We start from the raw sequence: 16,842 nt of genomic DNA, 5'->3' as shown, positions 1-16,842 counted from the left end.
ACCTGTTGATTTAATGTTCATTGGGAAACTTTATCATAAAGGATTAATTTTTCAAAACCATTTTAATTTTGTATTGCATCTGTGATTAAATAACTAGATTGCTTGGAAAGGCTTCCATTTCTTTTGAAATTGGGAAAATGATAACACTAGGAAATTTGGATTCTCTGATGAGGGGAAGAAAAGTGTATAGAAAAACGTTTTCTCAAACCAGTGATAGTGACCCAGTAGTGGGCTTGTGCTTAGTTAATCTTGTAGTTGAGGTGCAATTTTACCACCAAATAAAATACCAGGACAGTAATTTTCATTTGGGTCCTTTGTTCTCTCTCTTTTTTTCTCTTTTTTAAAGAAGAGGGTGTTACCTGTATCGTCCAATTTCTATAGCCAAATGTGTCTTCATTTAGAAAACCGTAATTTGCAATAAGTCTGCCCACAACCAAGGTTCATTTAGTATGCTGTGGATAAATGAAAGTTTTAAGTGTTCAGTGACTGCTTTTTGGAAACATTTTTGTCTCAGTTTGATACTCAGGCTGTAATCCTGAAGTTAAAAAGGTTTTCTCACAGGGGATGGGGAAATAAATGTGCAAAAGCAGTAAATAGGAGAATAATCTAAATCTTAAAGCTTCCCCAGACCAGAGGGTAGTACAGTCTTTGTGGCCAGTGTGACACAGGAAGATTTTCCTGTGACTGTTGGCTGTGCCTGTGAAGGACCAAGGTCAGTGCAGGGACCCTGTGCTCCCAGACCCTGTGTTCCCAGTTAGCTCTGTGGAACATCCCTATGTGCTTGTGTATCTGAAGGATGCAGGTTTGAGATTCCAACTTGCTGGATTTGGCTGCTTGTCAGCAAGGAGGTGCTGAGTGGGGAGCATCCTCTCTCCACAGGCTGGGCACAACCTGTGCTTCCAGCTGCCTGTATTGGTGCTGGGACAGGAGCAGGAGAGGACTGGTGATGGCCACAGGCACAACTGGCATGGCCTGGGGTGGGGGTCAGGCTGCAGCCTCTCCCTGCCCTGCCTGTGCTCTCAGCCCAGTCAGTGCCTTCCCTTCTGCCCACCAGAGACCCAGCTTGTCCCTTTGTCAGCACTGCTCTGATGCAGCTGTTTCAGCCAGAATTGTAGCCACGTCTTAACTTATGTCTAGCACAGTTCTCTGCCTCCCAAGGGTGCCTCCCTCCCCCCACCTCCTTTCTCCTTCAGCTCCCCTCCCACCTTACTGGCAGCAGCGGGGTTTGCAGGGTGGCCTTGCTTGGCTTGACCCTTGGAGTGGCAGAGGCGCCCCCAGCAGCTGCCACCTGAGCTTGAAGCATCAGCTCAGGGACCAGTGGCAGGAAATGCTGTAGAACAGGGTGTGCTAAGCGTCAAACAGTGTTTGCATACAGGGTTTTCTGATCGTGTGTCTGTACCTTCCTTGCCAGAAGTCCCTGAGGCACCTGGCTTTCAGGAATGTTACCCCAGGTGACCTGTAGGGCTCTTTCTCTCTCCTTTAAAAAAAATGGAATTAATGAACAAGAGAATGGAAAATAAACAAGAAAAAGCAAAAAGCTGTCATTTAAAAGTTTAAAGCTGACTTTCCTGGAGAGCTGTTGTAGTTGTTGCAAGTTCTACACCTGATGGGTAGCTGTAATGCGGTCAGGTGAGGGATGTATTTTGGAGTTTGTTTGGCTTCTGTTCTTTGGGGACATCCTAGTGAAAGTGGGAAGATGGAACTACAGAGAGTGGACTGTGTTCAGTTATGGGATGGGGCTTTCAGGATTTGGGTGGATGAAGGAATGTGTGTGGTGAGCAGCAGTTGTGTGCAGTGCTGTGCATGGAAAACCAGGTGTGGAGGAAAGGTGGGGCCGATGTGGCAGTCCCGGACCTCAGAAGATCCAGTGAGGCAAGTACCAGATTTGATGCCCACAGAAACTGGTGTGAGTTTAGGGCAGGCTGGGGATGATGTTTATTTTAACGCTGCTCAAAGGAGCAGTTTAAATAGAAAATGGAATTTTTGCCGTGTTCTCCCAAAACAAAAGTAAGAGGCACTGCAGACTGGAAACTAATTCAGGCAGGCTCCCATCTTCTGTGTCCATCTGCTTCCCACTTCTGTGAGGGATATACTGTTCATTTTTTATGCTATTTTTAAAATGAAAAGTGACTTTAGTGTAGCAAGATGCTGTTGGCAACAAGGAAATTAATTTATGGTAGCAGTGTCAAGGTAGGTAGGTCTTTATTGTGGGTTTTTTTCAGATTGGTCTTTATTGCATTCATCCTTGGTGAGAAAGAGATCTTTGTGTGACTGAAATGCATTATCTCCTAGAGCTGGAGCTGTTGCAGAGAAGTATAATGAGCTTAATATAATAGAAAACTTTGAGGTTAAAAAATAGTTGTGATTATATGTACATGTTTTTAGTTGTATTTTAGGCATGTTTCAATGTCACAGGGCTAAATTGTGGTACCACTGAAATCCAGCACCAATTTTGCTGTTTGATTATATTAAGACTCAACATTTTTACTGTCTATTTTAAAAATAAATGAGATGTAATAGTGTGTCTTGCTGAGGTTGTGACCCTGTTGAGGCAGCAGAGTGGATTGTGCTCTGCTTTACAGTGACAACACACCTTAGTTCCAGGCACAGAAATCCTTGGCAGAGTTTCTTATGGCTGTGTTACTCGGCTAAGCTTAGCACCAGAGCTGTGGTGGCTGTTCTGCTCTTACACTACTCGGTGGTGAAATTGCTTTAATAGATTCTCAGCATGCAATTATGTTACTTTGCAAAATTCCTCTGAAGTGAGGCAGCACTCCTGTTATCTGGAGGAGATTTTCATTGCTGAGTTTGGGGTAGTGACTCAGTAAAACTTATCTGTGGAATACTAAATTTGGAGGCGTAACCAGGAGGTTGCCATGATAACAAATATTAGGACTTGCTTTCTGGGAAGTACTCGTAATTTTTCCATTGATGGCCATTAAATGCCTCAAGATAAATGAAACTTTTTATTAGAACTAACATGGTCTCCTTGTTCTCCTCCAGGATTTTGTCAACTTGCTAGTGACTAAATGAAGAAGGGAAATCCAAATTAGCCCCAGCCCTATAAAGACACCAACTCTTTTTTAGTGTTGTTTCTTATTTTTTCCATTGAAGTGTTTGCTTAACTTAGCTTTCATTCATCTTTCTACGAAATATTTATCACTTTGTATAAACATTTTAAAATTCTACATTGATTTTATTTTCTTGGCACTTTTAAGAAATTTCCTGATGCACAGCATGATCACACAATTACTGGTAGAGCTTTTATTGTAAGTGACTGAAAACAACTCCGTGCATTTATGTTGGAAATTAGGACTCAAACCCAGAAGCTAAAGGATAACAATACAATGTGTTAATTTCTTACTCTCCATAAATTGCTTATTTGTTAAAATCTGTATTCTGCAGCTTAGTTTTACTAAGAGAGCTTTCCCCCTCTTCAAACTGCCTCTGTAGTTGGTTCATATCTATTTTAGAAATGCTGCTGTTTCCATAAATCTCCCCCAATGTCCTTTAACCTTTTTTTTCCTCCATTTCTTTACAATTCCCTGAGGTTTTGATTCACTTTGTGAATGACACAATGATGTCGTAATGGGAGCCTAGAAGAGCAAGCCAGGGACTCAAGGAGTGGTGGATGAAAACATCCTCAATGTGGATGTTTTCTGTTTTCTTCCTGGCTGTGTCCTGCTTTTTCCCTCCCCTGCTCCTGCTTTCCCATGGGCTCCCACTCCCCAAGCTACCAGGTCATCTCTCAGCCTCACCAACTTTGGGATTTTAATGAGGAACCTCTGCTGAGTACTTTCCAGGTTTAATATTTGTAAAACAAATAAAAGCATCAATAAAATCACTTGCCTGAGTCTTTGACTTACCTAATCTTTTTTTTAATGGGGCAGAGTGAGAGAAGGGACCTAAAATAATTTTTAATCAATTCATTATGCTTTTCCTGTTTAGGTCGCTTGAGGAATAAAAGTTAAAAACCTGTGATTTCAGTCTTAATTTGCTCTGGAAGAGCTTTGGTTTGTGTATGTTTTTTTGCTTTGTCCCCTCAGACACTCTGCCAGGCTCTAGATGGGATTTACGGAAGAGCAGAACTGGGTGTGTGATATTCAAATCACTTGTTCAGATAAGCACAAGTGTCATGCCTAAGGATTCTTAGGCAAAAAGGTAAAATCATTGAATCATCTTTCAGAGGCTGTCTAGAAAAGCCCATCCTTTTTCAAATACACCAGGGTGTGGTGTGTTTGGTGTTTCTGGTTTAGTTTTTATTTTTCTTTGTATTTGTAGTAGGCATAAGATCTTTGGAGGACCAAGTCACGCTGTTTGTATGAGTACATGGGGTGTATTTAAGAGCCTGATTTGCAGAAACACTGACCATATTCAGACTGAGTTTGAGGAATAGTTGTAGCCAACTCCTTCCTCTAAGGGAAGATATTTAAAAACTTGCAGAGGCTCATTAGCCTAAGTGCCTTGTTAGCTGCTTGTGCTATTTTCCATCATAGTGTCAAGGTAAAAATTACTTGCGGAGAAATAATTGTTCTAAGTATGCTTAATTCATTTCAGTGAATCTGACACCTCCTCTGTCATTTTTATTTATTTATAAAAATGGGAGAGAGTTGGGCACCATCAAAAGCAGAGAAATACATTATGGCACTTTCTGTTGCAGGAATGTTTTATTCTGTTAAAGTCCTATAGCTGCTTGCAAGTTTATTTTTAAAGATTTCTTTAATTGTGTCGGACACCTCATGGTAGCTTTAAGTCCTTTTGTTCACACCATGAGGTAGTGAAGATGCAATTCACTCTGAGATTGTTTTCAGTATAGCTTAAGAAATCACTTTATATTTTCCTGTAATTTATGTAGCTATCCTTAAAACTGCTGTTTTTAATGAAATTTCATTTACATCTTCTCCCACTGGAGACAGCTGTAGGTTAGGACTAGCCTGACTAAGCTGTGCCAAAGGTAGGAGTAAGGAGTTTTTTACATGCTGATTAATTCTCTTTTGCTCCTTTGGGAATATCTGGTATTGCTTAAATTGATTGCTGTAAGCAATATGGCAACATTTTTGACCTTCTAAACTGAAATTCAGCAAAAAAAGAAAAAGAAAAATATAAACCTCCATGTTTCAGTTTTACATAACTATACAGTTGAAATATAGTGGTAAAAAATACAGGGGTGTCGTCTTCTGAAGTGGTGGTGTTGGCTGGTGATCTCAAACCCTTTGGGAGAGATAGAATCTGAGAACGTGGTAGTTGTCTATCCCCTGCACAGAGAAAGTATTGGGTGAGAATCTGTTTTTCTCTCTCTGTAATCTGGCTTCTCATCTCTCCCATGGCCAGCTTTGTGAATCAGAGCACCCGTTGCCTTCCTTCGGTGTTTCCCACCTGTGCTGTTGTGTAACTACAGACAGGGGCAGCTTCCAGTACGTTTGCTTTTCTACAGAGCTTTGTGGGAAGCCCAAAGCCAAGGCTGTGTGCTGCTTTCTGAAGTTAATTTACAGATGTGGGGTGCCAGGTGACCAGGAGTTGTCTTCCCACAGCTCCCTTTGTTGCTCGAAGACCAGACGGCTCATCCATCACCCTCTGCCCCACCTCTAGTGCCCACCTCCTCCCTCCCCAATATTCCCCCAGGATATGGTAATGAAGCAGGTGCCCTGGACTGCAACTCTCCCTGAGCTTGAGAAGCAGCAGGAGGTTTAGAAAAGCTGAAACCAAGGAGGAGGAGGCGGCACTTCTCCTGAACCTGTTGGCAGTCACGTCAGTCACGGCCATGCACCCCACAGCCATCCCACTGCCTGTGGGGGAAGAAAGTGAGGAACCGATTTGTCGCGCCCCAGTCAGCCCACTGGGACTGTGGGACCCCACACTAGGGCCATGCCACGCACGGAGGAGCTGAGCTGTGCAGGGTTGGCCTGGTTGGTGGTGGCCATGCACAGAGCTGTTCCCACAGCTCTGGCCTGGCGCGGAGGCCGAGGGCTGCGGGTGACCTCCCCGCCGGGGAGCAGCCCCGTCGGCAGCCCCAGCCACCTCATTGAGATTCCAGGCACAGGGAGCGCCTCTGCAGCTGTACGCTGGAGGCGGTGGCCGAGGAGGCATCCAGAGAGGGGCCCCAAAAAATCATCAAAGAACCGGCCCCTTCGCTGCGCCTCTGAATAGGCAGACAAACCAGAGGTCCTCCTCTCTCTGCCAGCGTGTTGGGAAAGACATTAACATAACCTCTTTTTTTTCCTTTCTTTTTAATTTCCCCAAGCTACCGAAAATCTACTGTGTTTAAAAATCTTGTTCTGACAGTTTGCATCGGGGAGCGAAGAGTGGTGCACCAGCCTGGTGGGTGTCTGTGCAGCTATTTTTATAAAAAACGAAACATACTTGAGCTGAGAGTTTTCATTCAGGTCACCCTAGACTTAATTGTTTGGTGTCAGGTCGTTAAGATCCAGAATTAGCTCCCTGCACTTGGAAAGGGCTTGCTTCCGAGTGCTTTAGAAATGCAAAGGCAAGTTTTCAAGCCCTGCTTTCTTTTCCCAAATCTGTTTTGATTTCAGCTGGTTTTAAAGCTAGTGGACACTTACTCAGTTTACTCAAGCAGTAAGAACTAACTGCAAATCCCCATCCCACTCCTCAGCATCAACAAGATGTCATCTCCTGAAATTTAAGGAAATTTGCGTCTGGTTTCCGAGCCCCTATTAGGCCGACAGGATGCAGACCACTTCTCATGGCCATTGAGGCTCAGAAATGAGCCACTGTGCCTTTGATGGGTGGCACATGAGCGCTTCGATTGGCATAACTTTCATCTTCCCTCGAGCAGGAACTGGGGCTGTATGAGCAGGGAGTGCCCTACATCATCAGAGTGTGTGGGAATGTAGAGAAGGCTTGCATAACTCAAAAGCTCTAATTTTTTGAGTGTTATGCTTAAATGCAATTACAGGTGCTACTTCTGATGCTCAGAGCAGAAAGTTTAATGCATTATTTATTGGTAGATTTGTGGTAGCCACCTGACTGCATTTCATATAACTGAGACTTTGTTTTCAGTCATTGCTCCTGGGCTTGTTACTTGGTTACTTTGGGCCATAAGAAAGTTAATAGTCAGCCGGGTGCTTTTGTAAATATCAAGGGTAGCATTGGATGCTGACTTGGTTAGCCTAATGATTTTTTTTTTTCAAACCGTTGGTATGTATGAGTTGATTAAAACAAAAGCAGAGGCTTCTTAAATATAGTCTGTTCTGAATTAAAGGGTGTGGTGTTGGCTTTGAATGAGCTTGATGCAGCAACAAGCATGCAGCAGTTGGTAAATAAAGATGGATTTTCTTTTGTTCTGCTGGTGCTTGCTGCTCATTATTCTCCACTTACCCCGTGAGCTTCCCAGGGAGTGGCAGCTGTTTCTGATGTTAGACACTCTATCAGTGGTAGACAGCTCCAGATTCGGTGAGATACTGTTGTGGGGAGGAGAGGAAAATAATCTAACCCTGCATTATTGTAAATCCTCAGTAGAATTAACTTTTCATGAGCCAAAGGAGTTTTGTGTTTAACTTTTTCTGAAATATTCAGGCATAAGAGTACTTTGCAGTATGCGTTACAGCGAAAAAGCTTTTCTGGCATGAGATGGATTTACATTCTGAGTGTGTGTTAAGTATTTTAATGTGCAGTGTGTGGGGGCAGGCTCAAGGCAATAAAGGGAAATCACTCTATAACAATCTTTGTGTATGTTTCCAGATATATACAGTTTGGGAATCTTTGCAATTTGGAAATTGCTCGGAGTAAACAGAATGATACATAAAGATTTTAAATAATAAAGCTAGCAAGCTACAGAGGAGTCTGTTTGGTTCCAGGATTTTATATGTAGGATTTATAACCCATGCTTTTGCTTTCCTGTCTCTGCAGTGTTAGCATTCTGTTACTGAAAACAAAGAAGGCTCTGCCAGGGCATTACACAAGCAATGAATCACAGAGGAAAAAATGTTTTGCTTTGTAAATTGTTCACTTTTCCATGGTGGATCATTTTTTTTTTTTTTTTTAGTGTTGTCTGATAGAATTTGCCACACATGCTTGCATTTACTGTACTCGGTAGGATTCTTTCTAGTGTGACTACATAACTGCTAATATTAGTGACTTCAAGTAACTTCTTCTTGTGATTCTTAAAAACAAAACCGCAACAGGAACAAAGAACACAGGGCAAAAATTGAAACAGCTCAGTTCACTCTTGAGGCATGACAGCTTGCTGAGTATATTGGAGGAAGGAAAAGGTGTTGATGTTTTTCAGACAGCTTTGTCCCAGCAGTTCCACATAATTATTTTTTTGTCCGTATTGACAAACTCCTTTTCTGCCTCTGGTACTCAAATTTGCTGTCACCTTTTGATGTGGTCCTCGTGGGCTGTAGGCCATTTATAGTCTTTTAGCTAATCATAAAAATATAAACTTGTTTCTTAAGAATATGCACTTGGTACATCTTTTTGGTGACTGTTGGTGAATCTGTGTTTCTGAGCTTCTGCAGAGGAATGATAGCTTGCTCAGGCTTGAATGTAAAATTACTCTTGGAGATCATCTCTTTGGGAAGTCACACACCAGGCAGTTTCTTGCCACTTTTTTGCAGGATGCAGAAGTACAACCTCAGTGTGTTATATAATAAAAATTTGTACCGCAGATGCTGCACTGTGCCTCATACTCTCCTTTGGCAAGAACAATAATCAATAATAGGTTGGATTGCCATGTTACAGTATTCAGTAAGCTCCAGACATGTGGAAAAATTTTTAAAAAATCATGTTATTTATTTGCAAGTTAAAAAGGTGGATCAGGAACCATAACCAGCTAAAGCAATGCTTAAAGGAAGATCCAAGTAGAATGATCCCTGCAGAAAGGCTGGTGGTAATGAAATCCTTGATTTTTCACACAGAAGCAGTGAGTGTGGAGGAGGATGCTATATATGTATGGAATGCACAATTTTAAAGACTGTGTGATTAATCCTGTTAGAGGATGTGTTTCTAACAGAGAAGCAGATTGGTGGGATAAAGCTGTAAGAAAGTATGAGAGCCAAACATAAGCATCTAATCTTAGAGAAAGTCTCCTATGACAGTACAGTCTAATTCTGTTTAAAATTATGTATAGTTCACTGCAAATAACCAGATAATAATTTCAGAATCTGCAAAAAATTATTGTCCCCTCTGTAAATGTCAGTGGGGAAGATGTGTAGCATAAACAAGGGAGTAAGGGAAGTAGAAAGTCTGTCTTGTCCCTGTTCAGATATTATGTGTCCCATCCAATCTGGATTTAGTTCTAAGTGCAGATATGATAAGGGGTGTGTGGTGGTCATTAGGTCTCCTGGGTGTGCTTTATGCAAGAGAAGAAAATACCAACGAGTCAGGTATGTAACAGCATGTTCCAAAATCCTGATGGTCTAGGCAGCCACCTTCCCAACCTGCTTACCTGGCAAACCTCTAGTCAAGAGCTGGGCTGAGCATGCCACATGTCTTCTTGTCCCTGTAGTCACATCTGTGGTGTAACTGTAATGAGATTGGACTAATCTCACTGATCTGGGCCGAGTTGGACTGATAATTTAAATGTGAAAGGCTTCATAATCTCCTGCTGATCCCAGAAAGTTTTTGGCATTTAATTAAGGTCAGAATTAAAAAGATGATGACAACAAAACCTTCTACATTTACCTCCTTGCCTATAAATGTTAAACCATGACAGGTGAGTTCTGAAATTCCTGGAGTGATGATGACACTTTTGTAAACGCCTTACAGGCTGGTGTAACACTTAAAGCAGCCATCTCTAAAAGAAACAATGAGAAAGTTTGTGCTCCTTTTCCTCTCGTCTTTCTTGCCCCATACCTGTTTCATTAGTTCAAATGGATGTTTTCTGCAGACGTGGCCACTGCAAAGATGACTCTGTGTGACTCTCCGTGACAGTTCAGTAGATCTTAGTTTTTTGGTTTAGATGAAGAAATTGAAGGCCTAGTGAGGACTAAAGAGGTGAAAGCAGCTGGTGGGGGCTGTGCACACCCGTGTCTGTGTTGTGTGGGCGTCCGGGTTGCTTCTGCTTCTGTGTGCAGGAGGGAGAAGGATGAGTATGAACGGAGAAGTGACACAGCTGCTGCCCAAAGCAGGTTGAAACTGCACCACAGACGGAGAGGAGGTCTGTGGGGACAGGAAGGAGACAAAGCAGCTGCAAAGGAGTTCCTGGGGCAGGATGCACTTCACTGGGAGAGAAATCACCAGCAGAGGAAAGCTGAGCCGCAGGAAAGTATGAGAGGAGCCTTGGAGAACAGGAGAGCACTAAAAGGTTGCCAGGGCCAATAAATCTGAGCACTCTCAACAACCTCTCTTGGTTGTTTGAAGAGCTTGCCAGCAGGTGAACCTGTGGGCACTGGGCACCAGCCACTGCAGGGCAGCATTACAGGGTGAACAGGCGTGGTCCTGCTGTGGCAGGCTAGAAAGCAGTTCAGCTCCTAGTGTGCTCTCTCATCTCCCCACTGTTAAATAAACCAGTGAGAAACCATACAGAAGGGAGGAGGGCATGGTTGATGTGTGGCATGGTTGTTGTGGGTGCTTTGTAGTTGACCACTTGCTTTTTTAAAACTTTTAAGTCAGTTTTTGGGGTGAGCAGAATTGGAAAAGTGTGGCCAGTACTGTGTTTAGAATAACACCTTGAATGAGATTTTTGTGACTCAGTTGAGTAGAAGCAGGACCTTTTAGGACCTTGAGGGGCAGCTTGATGCCTTGAAAAGCTATTTGAAATTCTTGAGACTGCCTCAGAAAACAATGATCTGGTAAATGAGCAAAAAACTCAGGCATACTGATAGTCATCCAGAAGAGCCATCGAAGGGATTTCTGCTTCCTTCCCTGAAGACCTTAATAAATCCAGTAAATAACAGGTTTTGATTAACTCTTTCCTTCTTATTCTGCTGCTGAACGTTTTGAATGTGTCTGTAATGCAGTCACACAAGTGTCACCTGTGCAGGTTACTCAGATGAGCAGTAGCATGGTGTGAGCAATGGGTGTTTCCTCAGACAAAGAAAGGTGGCATATCTTTCAGAGTAGATGTTTGTTTTTGACTTAGTGGTGGCTGTACATCATCCAGTGTTTTCTCCTTCATACTGTGATGTATCATCTTGTGTTTCATGCTTGAGATGCTGTGAGAGAATTGAGTGATGTTATGTAACATAAGCAGAGAATTATCTTCTTATGGTCTGAAAGTGACTGTTGGTTTGATAAAGCAGTTGACTAATTAGTAAATTACCCATTCTTGTTTAAAATACTTGCGCTGCAAAATGTAAATGAAAAAAATTTCTCCACTTGTCAGTATGAAAAATGACAATAGCAAAAATAATACATAGGACATCTGCTCTGATTTTTTTAAAATTTAAAATGCATTTAAGGCAGATGTTGCAGAATTTGAATGGAAATCGAAGTAGATGGAAGAACAAAACATAGCTGTTTACCTTTTGTGAAGTCCCATTTTTATGGCTAACATTGCTATCAGAATGTGACTCAGTGCCTGTATTTTTCCACTGTTTGTATCAGACTGAACTGAATGTTCTTACAACTGCTGCTGTCAGGATGACATATAGTTCCAATATTAACAGAAATTATTGGTGTGTCAGTATTTTGGGGTGTTTTCTGATGTTGTTTCCCTTTACCCATCCTCTCTTTCCAGGAGAATACATCAAAACATGGAGGCCGCGGTATTTTCTGTTGAAGAATGATGGCACCTTCATTGGCTACAAGGAACGGCCGCAGGATGTGGACCAACGGGAATCACCTTTAAATAACTTCTCAGTAGCTCGTAAGTGTTTTTAGCCGCTTCCTTGTCCACTTTGGGGTTGATGTCTTCTTGTAACATAGCTGGTAAGCTGCATCAGTAACATTCAGATCTGCCCAGAGCGCCGTGTCTAAACACAGAGTGTGTTTATTTGAGCTGACAAATCCCACTGTGCTTCTCAGGAATGATTGTAATGTGGAGGTTTGATGCTCTGCTTATTTTTCTTGTTTTTTAAGTTTTCTAGTAATTTAGTGTTTCTGGTTATTGAATAAAAGGGGTTTATTTATTAATATTTTGTATGTATGCTAGTCAGCAAATTGCTTTAAAGTGGAAATTGACCCAGGTGCATGTACTTGGCGAGTGGGTACAGCAGAAGCATTTCTGCCACCAGATCTGGATTCCAGTGGCATTGACATTGGTCAGAGTTATTTAATTGTTAGCCTAAGAGAATGCAGAGTGAGCATGTTTTAATGAAGCACAATTAATTCAAAATTAATTTTCTTAATTTTGAACACAAACCCATAGTTCTTCTATCAAAGCCAACAAAAGGGTTTGGAAATAATAACATCTCCTAACCTCTGCACTCTCTACTGTGAAAACATTTCCGACTTTGCTCAGGTGCTGCAGCACAGGATGTGATAGAAGACTCTGAAGATAATTTCCTTTTCTTGCTCATGTTTTTAACTTTACACTGTATACTTCCAGCTTTTATTTTCTCCTGTTCTTAATCTTTCCTGTCTCGTGATCTGCCTGTGTCTCGTTCCACCACTTAAAAATAGATCATTGTGGTACCTGTTATTAACAATGATCTGTTCCATGTTCCTGGTGACTACTGGAAGCAAAGCTCTGCAGAGAGAAGGGTAGGGGCTTTCTGTCTTCATTACAAGGTTGCTGAAAATACAGGGCACTCATCTTTGTAGCTGATCATTAAGCAGGTATTTATTTTGAAACACCTTGCTCCTGGAAGAGGGCTGGGCAGCAGTAGGAATTAATGGAAATGTTCATTATTTTTCTTCCTGAAGCAGCACATACGTGTTCTGAGTGATGATGGGAATACATAATGGACATGCTGTTTCCTGGTGCCTCTGTCCAGGATTCCAAGAGTGCTTTCGGGCTTTTTGTGTTGTTTGAGAGGGAGAATTCTTGTAGTGTTTTCATTTCAGTAATGACATGGTACTTTCCTCTTTAGACTGGTATCTTCTTACAGATCAAGAAGGTAAAGCAAAGCAGAAGAAAGCCATTAATTTATAAATTAATTCAGTACTTGGTCTATAGCCAGAGGCTTTTAACAAATGCACTTTCTGGAGGACACGTCCATCCTCTTGCTGCTGCTAACTGCATTACTTGCGCAGCTCAGTGCTAAGGAGTAAAAATGTGTCCATCACCTTTTCTTTGTCTAAGTTGCCTTTAAAATGGGTTAACTTAAATCAGTTTTCTCAACAGCAGTGTGGTTCTGTTTTGGCAGATTGAGCCCATCAGTCTCAGCATTTATAGATAAACTGGTTTGTTACCATGGCATTGGAGCATTGTCAGAGAAGACACAGCACGTGCCTATGGATGAATTGTAAGAGTTGCCTGTAAGAGGCATTGTGGGCTGGGTGGTGGGTGAGAGGATATTCCTAGCAGTGCTCTTGCCTGGTGGCAGCTCAGGCAGGCCTTGAAGACTGGAGTGGGGCCTCCTTGCTAGAAGTCATTATTGTGGATTTGGGCCCACAGAAGCAGCTGTTTCCCCACCAGGATTTAATTTCTTATGTAGGCAGTAGCAGGCAGTGCTTCCAGCACTTCTGTCCCTTCTGGGTGCCCTCCACACTTTCACAGATTGACAGAATATTCTGAGTTGGAGAGGACCCACAGGATCGTCGAGTCCAACTCTTCATGTAAATGGCCCATATGGGGATTGAACCCACAAACTTGGTGCTGTTAGTGCCGGGCTCTAACCAGCTGGGCTCATCTTGGAGATCACTGTTTGGATGTATTTTGCACCACAGGCTTTCCCTTTGAACCTGCTTGCCTGATCCTTTCATTCAGGTTAATGTGTCGTGTTAGTGTGAATGAATTTCAGCTGTCTCTGGAGGAAGGCTCAGGCCAGAGCACAGGCCTGCAGAAGCCTCCTGCCAGTGACAGGTAGGGGAAATAATTTTGTAAACAATTATTTTAAATATTAAGATAAAATATTTTGTAAAAATTAATCTTTCTGTTTTCTTTTTGTCCAAGAGACCATGATAGCCCCGACTTTTTTTGTTAATTAGTGAAGCAGATTTTTTTTTTAATGAGATGGCAGGCTGTCTCTGTCAGTCTGTTCTTTGGAAGTGGTCCCATGTTTCTGATTAAAATCTTTACCCTCTTCTGCTGTACAAAAATGTAGGCTTTTTTATCTTTGCAAGTAAAAGGAGGGGTTTTTTAAAAGGGGAATTTTATTACTTGTAGTGTAAAATTCATATTGAGTGATTTTGTCAGTGCATGAGAAGTGGGAAATAATTAATGAGAAAGCCATGACAGAAGATAACAACTAATGGTCACCTGTCCTTTCCTTTATGGCTATGAAGAAAGTATTAGCAATAAATAGTGTGTGATTTCCATGTGCTTGACAGTCCCTTCTTTCTCCTACACTGGCCTTTTCCTTTTGGTCTGTGAGGGTTTTAATTGTACGTTTTTGAAAACTTGTTTCTAAGCCCGTTTAGCTAAAGAAAGGTGTACTATTTCTTTTAAATAACCTTTTCTCCACCTAATTTTCCTTTTATAGCCATATAAAAGGAAAATAGCCATATACTAGTGCTTGTGTGTTTAAGGAGTTTATTTTCTCTGGAATTAACCTATTGATTATTTTAAAAAAAAGTTGACAACAGACAAAAAACAAATGCAGAAGGACCCAAATAACATTCATGAAGCATGGTGCCTGAGTGTTTTCTTATTTGTGTTTTGTGTTCTATACTTTACTACTAATAAGGTAGAAGGAATAAAAAAAGTCTGTACCTAAAAGTTCTGCTCCAGAGCTCCTGCAGATGAATAACCAGTAGAGGCTGAGTTGTAAATCTGAGAGATAAGTAGCCTTCATACCAATTGTAATCTTGGATTATCATGTATGTCTCCCTATTAGGTTATAAGCCTTTAAAACCATACAGCTGAGAAAAGCAGTATATTGTGAAAAACCACATGGAGAGAGAGGCTGTTCCTGTTAGAAAGGGATTATTGCTCCCGGCTGTCAAAAAGGAAGATGGACTGTGGTGGTTTTGTTTTACTGCTGAAAACATAATTGCTCAACAATACCAGAGCTCCTTTTGGGACAGGACTGCGTGTCTGCAGTCAGGCATTTTTCAGAGGGTACAGGATGGCCAGATGAGTGGTTGAATTTTTGTCTGCTGTTACTGAGAGCCACCTTTGTGCTGGTCTGTAACTTGGTGCTCCTGGCCCCTCACTTTTGCCATGCTGAACAGTTCAGAGTTGAATTTATCCAGTGGTGTTAGCAGAAAACAGACATTTCAACATAATATTTGTGTTTTTCTTCCAAAAGTTTTATTTTTTCATCATTCTATTTTCCTTGCTTACCTTTTCCTTTTTTTCTGTTTTCTTTTTTCTGTTTCTTCATACCCTTTCTTAAAGGCAAACCAAAGCAGGAATAGGAAGGATTCTTCCTTGACATTATTGTTTTAAGTGTGATGTCATTATATAGGGAGCAGAGTTTGACACTTTCATCGAAAGTAATCTGCCTTTTAGCTTAAGTGCTGGGAAAGCAAATATTGTGACATTTTAGAAAGTCATTGGGATAATACTAAGTGTCTTTCAAATACAGAATGGTAATTTACATTTGAATGCCTTGGTGTCTATTCTTGTTAGGAACAATTTCTCTGTCCTACTTACTTTAAAAGACCAAACGCCAGGAAAGAATCAAGAGGTTCTTTGGAGAAATTTAAATAATTTTTAAGAGGCTGCTGTTTATAGTACTCTGTTGGGGGAATACTTTCGTTGGCCTGTTTCACAGGAAAAACTTCCTTCAATGTGGGTAACCCTCAGCCCCTATTTGAAATTGAATGTTTTTATAGCAAAATCCCCAAACATGCCATAGATCAGACTTAATACTACACAGCATCTCTGTTCTCTGCTGGAGTGGTGCACGTTGCAGTAATAAATTGATGTTTAGAGAAGGTGGGTTTTGGATTTCTCTAACTTCAGCTACAATGAAGAGAACACACTTGTGTTTAAAAGTAAGAAAGAAATACTGTTCATTCATTTCATTGATAAAATCCATGGGATTACCATACATGGTCAGAAACAAGTGGTAGTTTCAAACTTCTAGAACCTCTATGGTATGGCACTTTGGTAAAGTAAAGCCTTCTGTATTTCTTGATATGTGCTGTTATGATTGAGCAGGGTAATTAGACAGCATATTGTTCACTAAACAAAACAATTCTGGGTGACATTCCTGAATTATAGTGGTTATTAACTGACAAATCTCTATTATTCATCTTGCTCTACGCCTTAAAGATTGCTGGATCAGCAAGCTTAACAAATATCAATGGACAGTGCTGATTTAGGGGAAGAGTGACATGTAATTGGTGCCTGTCTATAACAGAAAAAACCTTGTGTGGTTTATCATGCTGAAATTAAATGGTTAAATCTAGAGTTCATGGCTAGTTTAAATATCTATGCAGCTGCTTCAGAATATGAATCTAAAGTGTTTTTAAAATCTAAGCAAAACCTCTCTGTTTATTTCTTGATGATGCTGTACTTTGGGATAAGTATGGGAGAACAGCTCTGGATTAGCACGCGGTTAGGAAATAGCCTGATGTTCTTTGAGTCTGCAGCCAGATTTGGTGTCTTCGGGCTGCATTGTGCAGGTTCCTGGAGGACAGCCCCAGCCTTCCTCTAATCACGTTAGGCAGATAAAAACGGAAGGCAGAACAAACAAACAAGAAAAAAAGAAGGGTAGCTAAGGAGGTGGGAGGTCTGGAAGCAGGAGTGAGATCTTTGGAGTGGAATTGATCAGCCCCAGGCTCAGGGGGCTGCACCAGCCCAGGCAGTTGTGTTTGGCTGTCACAGAGGTGGCTGCAAGGCTGAGCCCAGCGCGGCCACATCGCTGCCTGGACGTGGTTTAATCT

At 41.5% G+C, this 16,842-nt stretch overlaps 1 protein-coding gene across 1 annotated transcript in view; it reads left to right on the top strand.

Moving 5' to 3' along the window:
- AKT1 (AKT serine/threonine kinase 1) overlaps positions 1-16,842 on the top strand; it is a 78,293-nt gene that overhangs the window by 27,113 nt on the left and 34,338 nt on the right. Inside the window, exon 3 of the mRNA XM_030240100.2 lies at positions 11,642-11,770. Coding sequence (XP_030095960.1) covers positions 11,642-11,770 — 129 coding nt within the window. The remainder of the gene's footprint in view (positions 1-11,641; positions 11,771-16,842) is intronic.

This window comes from Serinus canaria, chromosome 5 (genome assembly GCF_022539315.1).
Source record: "Serinus canaria isolate serCan28SL12 chromosome 5, serCan2020, whole genome shotgun sequence".
NCBI classification, from domain to species: domain Eukaryota; kingdom Metazoa; phylum Chordata; class Aves; order Passeriformes; family Fringillidae; genus Serinus; species Serinus canaria.
Note: the sequence above shows the minus strand (reverse complement) of the source record. Positions and strands in the feature narration are given on the sequence as shown.